This window comes from Fundulus heteroclitus, chromosome 15 (assembly GCF_011125445.2).
Source record: "Fundulus heteroclitus isolate FHET01 chromosome 15, MU-UCD_Fhet_4.1, whole genome shotgun sequence".
Lineage (NCBI taxonomy): Eukaryota > Metazoa > Chordata > Actinopteri > Cyprinodontiformes > Fundulidae > Fundulus > Fundulus heteroclitus.
The window spans coordinates 7,845,093-7,850,939 of record NC_046375.1 but is presented as its reverse complement, the minus strand read 5'-3'; the positions used below and the strand labels follow the sequence as shown (position 1 = coordinate 7,850,939).

Genomic DNA, 5,847 nt, shown 5'->3' with positions numbered 1-5,847 from the left:
GCTTAACTTATGGAAAGTTGTCCTTTGACGTGCAACCGTCTTAGAAACTGACTTCTCTGAGAGTGGTTTGCCCCTGGCCTCTTTCACCGTTCAAAGTGTAAGGCTGACTTTCTGTTTGCTACTTTACAATGTAAAAATTCAAAGTGATGCAAGAAAAAGAATCTTTTTTTTTTTTTTTTTTAGATTTACAAATAAAGACAGGTATTTACAACCTAGCCTTCGGTGTCCTGTTTATTTGATCTGGAACAACGTTGAGCTCTAATTAGGTGAAAATGCACTCATTAGCCAGAGCCACTCCGCAGAGACCAATTGTCAATGAATTATTCAAGACCTCTCTCCCATACACGACATCAATACTTGGTGCTTCCTGGCTCCACACTCCTGTGCATTCTCATCTCCAATTGCATCCTGCCACTGTGAAATGAAGAGTGTTTGAATTTATCTGAAGAGCCACTCAGAGCATACAAATCATTTTTTTTTTGTCTTTCAAGTCCAGGTTTGCGGCATTCGGGCTTCTCTTGTTAGACCCCTGTCATCTGCAGAGCAGTTTTCAGTAGTTTCACCCCAGTAACCCTGCTTCTCTCTCCCAATTTTTCCAACAGGATATGGCCATGCAGCCCCCAGCACAGATGGAGGGAAGGTCTTTTGCATGCTCTACGCCCTCCTCGGCATCCCCCTCACTTTGGTCATGTTCCAGAGCGTCGGCGAGCGGATTAACACCTTTGTCCGATACCTGCTCCACCGCCTGAAGAAGTGCCTTGGAATGAGGCGCACTGAAGTCTCCATGGTCAACATGGTGACCATCGGTTTTATATCCTGCATGAGCACACTATGTGTGGGGGCGATGGCTTTCTCCCACTTTGAGGAGTGGAGCTTCTTCCATGCGTACTACTACTGCTTCATCACGCTCACCACCATTGGGTTTGGGGACTACGTGGCATTGCAGAATAAGCACGCCCTGCAGACCAAGCCACAGTACGTGGTCTTCAGCTTCATCTACATCCTGACAGGCCTGGCGGTAATCGGAGCCTTCCTCAACTTAGCAGTGCTGAGATTCATGACAATGAATGCTGAGGATGAGAAAAGGGACGCGGAGCAGCGGGCTCTTCTTGCCCATAACGGTCAGGCGGGTGGCCACATCAACTGCTTTGTAGACCCGGCCTCCCCGTCCTCCACGCCGCCCGGGTGTGGCGGTGGGAGTGCAGTCGGAGGGAGCGGCGGAGGGGCTGCGAGCCGCGGCTTGCGTAACGTTTATGCCGAGGTGCTCCACTTCCAGTCCATGTGCTCCTGTCTTTGGTATAAGAGCAGAGAGAAGCTGCAGTACTCCATCCCCATGATCATCCCGCGCGACCTCTCCACGTCAGACACCTACATGGAGCAGGTAGAGGCCTTTTCCAACCCGCTTCACTCCAACGGCTGCATGTGCAGCTTGCAGCACCATTCAGGCATCAGCTCAGTGTCCACAGGTTTGCACAGCATCAACACCTACAGGAGACTGAACAAACGCAGGAGCTCCATCTAAACACCTGGAGAACGTCTGTTTGTGTGCATCACCACGGCAGGAAGTTTGTTTTCGAGTTGAAGGATCTGGTGGTTTGGACTCCAGACATGCTACTTCCGTTGACAGAGCACAAACCATTTAGTATCAAGATTCACACTGAAACGTCTGAGAAATACTGCTAATTGTTGTTTAAGTGGCATTCACTACACATCCTCTGACGTTGTGGGACATCTGCAGTATCCTAACACCAAAGCGAGCATTTTCTTTGTCAACAAGAATGGATTTCTAATTCCTTATCTGAAAGAGGAGGAAAGCACCGTAAGACATATCTAAGGGGGGTGGGGGAATCTGAATTGTGTATAACCACTTATAATTATTTTTATTAAAATAAACAAAAATTTCCCAAGCGAAAACCTTTTGGTAGGAAACTAACTTGATAAGAGAAACTAAAATGTGTGTATATATTTGGACACTTCACATAAAGGTTACTTTTTCAGTTTTTTTCTCCCCCCCCCCCCCCCCCCCCATGTGTTTGTTTTCACAATGCAGGTTCAAGCCAAACCTCCTGATCTCCTTAAGATTTGTTTCTCTTCCATGAGGAAAAACTAAATCGTTTTAAAAAAATATCACTAGTTTAGAACTGCTGTCATACACACCGCCTCGCAAACGTATATTGATATTTTTTCCCGCATGTCAAAAAGCTTAGTGCATTTTATAGGGATAATATGGCATACACTAAGAAAAAGTTGCTTGGATTGTGAAGTTCAAGGAAAATGATTGATGGCTTTCAAAATTATTTGAAAATAAAAGTCTGAAAAAGTGTGCTGTGCGTTTGTATTCAGTCTCCTTTTTTGGGGTATGTCTCTGGCAGCTTTGCGCATCTAGAGACAGAAACCTTTGCCTATTCTTTGCAAAACATTTAAAGCTCTGTCAGGTTGGTGGGAGAGCATCCCTGAACAACAATGTTAAAGCCACGGCCACGGACTCCAGACATGGGTTCATAATTGGATCTGGGTCAGGCCTTTGAATGGGCCATTCAAAGAGCTGACTATATTTTGATCTAAACCGTTTCATTGTAGGATCAGGGTTGATGTCCTGCTGAAAAGTGAACCTTAATTGAACGTTCAGACTTTTACATTTTCTAACAAGCATTTTTTTTCATGTTTGCAGTCTTTTTTTCTCCATCCACCATGCCATGAGACTCTGACCCACATGCCTGTCCCTAATGAAGAAAGTATGACAGTATTACAGCATGATGCGGCCATACTATGTTTTCCTCGGTTTTAACATTGAGACCAGTTCCACTGGAGGTTTTTTGCCTGTTAAAGGGGAGTTTTCCTCTCCACTGTTGCTACATGCATGCTCAGTATGAGGGATTGCTGCAAAAATAAACAACATAATGCAGGTGACTGTCCACTGAGGCACTCATCCAGGACCAGTGAATTCTGCAAGTCAGTGACTCAATGCAATCTGCTGGGTTTCCTTAGATAGAAAACTATTTAAATAATCTGTCTGGATGATTTGACTGAATTGACTGAAAAATGTCTTGAGATGACGTCTAAATTGGTGCTTTATAAATAACCGGATTTGATTTATTATTGAGATAGTAAGCTCAGGATTAGGTTGAGGGTTCGCTTTTTGACAGTTTTGCACGGAGGCCAAAAAGTACAATTTTGGTCTCATCAGACAAGTGTCTCATAGTGGCTTGTGGCATCCTGCAAACACAAGTTATTTTAGAATGGTTTTCTTTTTGCCAGTCTTCTATAATGGACAGATTTCTGAATTACACGCCTAATAATTTTCCTGAGGACAGATTCTTCCACCTGAGCTCTGTGGCTTATTCAGGGTCTCTTGGCTGCGTCTCTGAGTAATACTTTCCCGTCATTTTAGCTCAACGTCTTTCCATTTGGTGTTTTGGTGGACAATAATGCTTTCTTTGAAACCTCTGAGCCATTCAGAGAACAGCTGCATTTGTGCAGAGAATAAATTATACACTGCTGGGTAGTATTTACTAGTAAGGTGACTTCTGAAGAAAACTGATTGGACTAGATTTTATCAATTTAGGGGTATCAGCCCAAAGGGGGCTGGATACAAATACAAACACACAAAAAGATCTTGCAACCATGTATAATTTTCCTTCCACTTTGCAATTCCGCAGCACTTTGGGCTGCCTTAGCTTATAACATCTGAATAAAATGCAATACATTATTCAGTTATGAACCTGCAGAATAAGGAAAAGGGTATAAATACATTTGCAAAGCAATCGCAGGATCAGGAATGCAATGGTGCCGTCCACCGCTTTGTCTCCTTTTGCCACCATTTCCACAGTGTTTTAAAATGACTATAAACCTATTTTTCATAGATTGTCCTTGTGCATTAATCTGAATTATGTACATGTTCCTCATCATATGTTTTTTTGTGTAGCTGAACTATAATCAGAGAGTTTAAATCAGAGTATTTAAGCTCACTTATGTATTGTAGAAAGGCATTTCTTAATCACTGCAGCACTTTGGAGAACTGTTGTTTATGCTTTCAGACACTGGGACTTAGTGCACATATTGTTGGTTTTTAAATAAATCCCATCATGTTATGTTATGTAAATGACAAGACTTGACTGATTATTACTTGTCGGATATCTGGGAAGCATTTGCATTAATGCTCTGTTGTTGTTTTTTTTGGCACCTCACAGACACAAAGCTTCGGATTTTGCTAGTCTTGCACTTAAGGGGGCATTCTCCCGCCCCATCCAACAAACTTGATTGAACCAACTGAGGTCTTTTATGCAGTGTTTATTTTGCTTCATGGAAGAACTGAACTTTGTTTTTCTGTTGTTTGTTCTCACAGTGAGTCATTTTGCTTTTCGGTTTTTCTTTTCTACTGGAAAATCCATGATTACAGTAAACCCATTAGCGTGTTTAATCAACTCACTACTCGGTAAGATGAGCTGTGTGTGTTACATGTGCATGTTTTTTTTTTTTGACCATAATAAAATATTTATTTAAAATAAAAAAATTTGAGTGTTGAATACTGAGGTATTTATTTAAATGTGTTGTTTTTAGCTTGTGTGAATTCTTCGGCGAGGCTAATTTTTTGGCTACGTCAGATGCAAAGTTTAAATTTCCAGAAACCAGCTCTGAAAACCTAAACGGAGGTTTTTATTTCAGAATAATAAAAACCAACAGAGCTGCGTCTGGTAAGATATATTTGATACCTTCCCTTGTGCAGATATTTCCACTGCTTTTCTTGTTGTGGAAATCAAGAGGGCAAGAGGATTTTCAGCAAGAAATAAGAGATTTTGTTCTGAAAACAGCTAATTCATGAGAAACCCTCAATAAATATTTAGACCTAGACTTGGCTAAAGCTACAGTTGACATACGTAAACAGATTTTATGTTCTGTGCATTAGTTATGTCTGTCCCCTCATCGGATTATCATGCCTTTTACCGTAATTCAGATCAGCAGCAATGCTCAAACTAACTGTAAGGGTAAACGTATCTACTGTCAAATGTACCTTTGTTCCTTTTCAACAGAATCCCTCCTTTTTTCACCTCTTAGCTCAAGTTTAAACAAGACTGATTGCTATTCCCAAGTCCTTGGATATCTAATTATGTAATTTTGTTGTTTAAAATCCAACTGCCTGCCCCTGGAGACAATTTCATAATTAATCTGCTTTCCACCATGGCTCAGTGTCAAGCAACATCAGTGCCACATTGGAAGAAACATGCAAGGGTCTGTCAGGAACCCAGAAACCTACTGACTCTTCACAGACTAATAACCAGTGAATAGATCAAAGAGGAGTCTTTATTTGCCTCTTAAACCCATGTATGTCAGATTGTTGTATCTTTCAAGATTGTGCTGTCTTTTGATTGGGATCATTCTGGTAGATTTTATTATGTTTATGATTTAAAAACATATTTAAAAAAAATAAGAAAGCAATTTATTTTATAATGGATGTCTTCAACCAACAACTAACAATAAGAGAAAGGAAAGTTTTCAGTTGTCATTTCCATCCACAGATAATTGCCCCCCCCCCCCACTGTATGGAAAGTTATTTGCATAATGGCATTATTCTCTTGATTAAAAATTGAGATTAAAAACGGTGCGCTCTGTTTTGTCCTTGGATAAGGCAACACGCGATAAGCAGGTGTATTACAAAGTCTCTTCATGATCACATGTCATCACTATTTAGCTTCTCCAGCAGCTGAATTTTAGGATAACGAGAGGGTCAGACAGAAACAACACTTAATGTATAAGCTCTGCACAATGACCAAGTTTCAGTAGTGCAATTATTGTATTTACTATAAATTTCTGCCAAATCTTTGATGCTTCCACAAACATGTTGTTGGT

The 5,847-nt window shown here is 41.0% G+C and overlaps 1 protein-coding gene across 1 annotated transcript; it reads left to right on the top strand.

The window, feature by feature from the left end:
* The first annotated feature begins 583 nt into the window (after positions 1-583).
* LOC118566145 (potassium channel subfamily K member 3-like) lies at positions 584-2,006 on the top strand. The gene has a single exon (XM_036147302.1). The coding sequence runs from the start codon at positions 650-652 to the stop codon at positions 1,520-1,522; it is 873 nt and encodes a 290-aa protein (XP_036003195.1). The 5' UTR covers positions 584-649; the 3' UTR covers positions 1,523-2,006.
* Positions 2,007-5,847: the final 3,841 nt, after the last annotated feature.

What these genes read in the sequence shown, in the direction of transcription:
- LOC118566145 (XM_036147302.1), top strand. Translation starts at nt 650, where the DNA reads ATGCTCTACGCCCTCCTCGGCATCCCCCTCACTTTGGTCATGTTCCAG.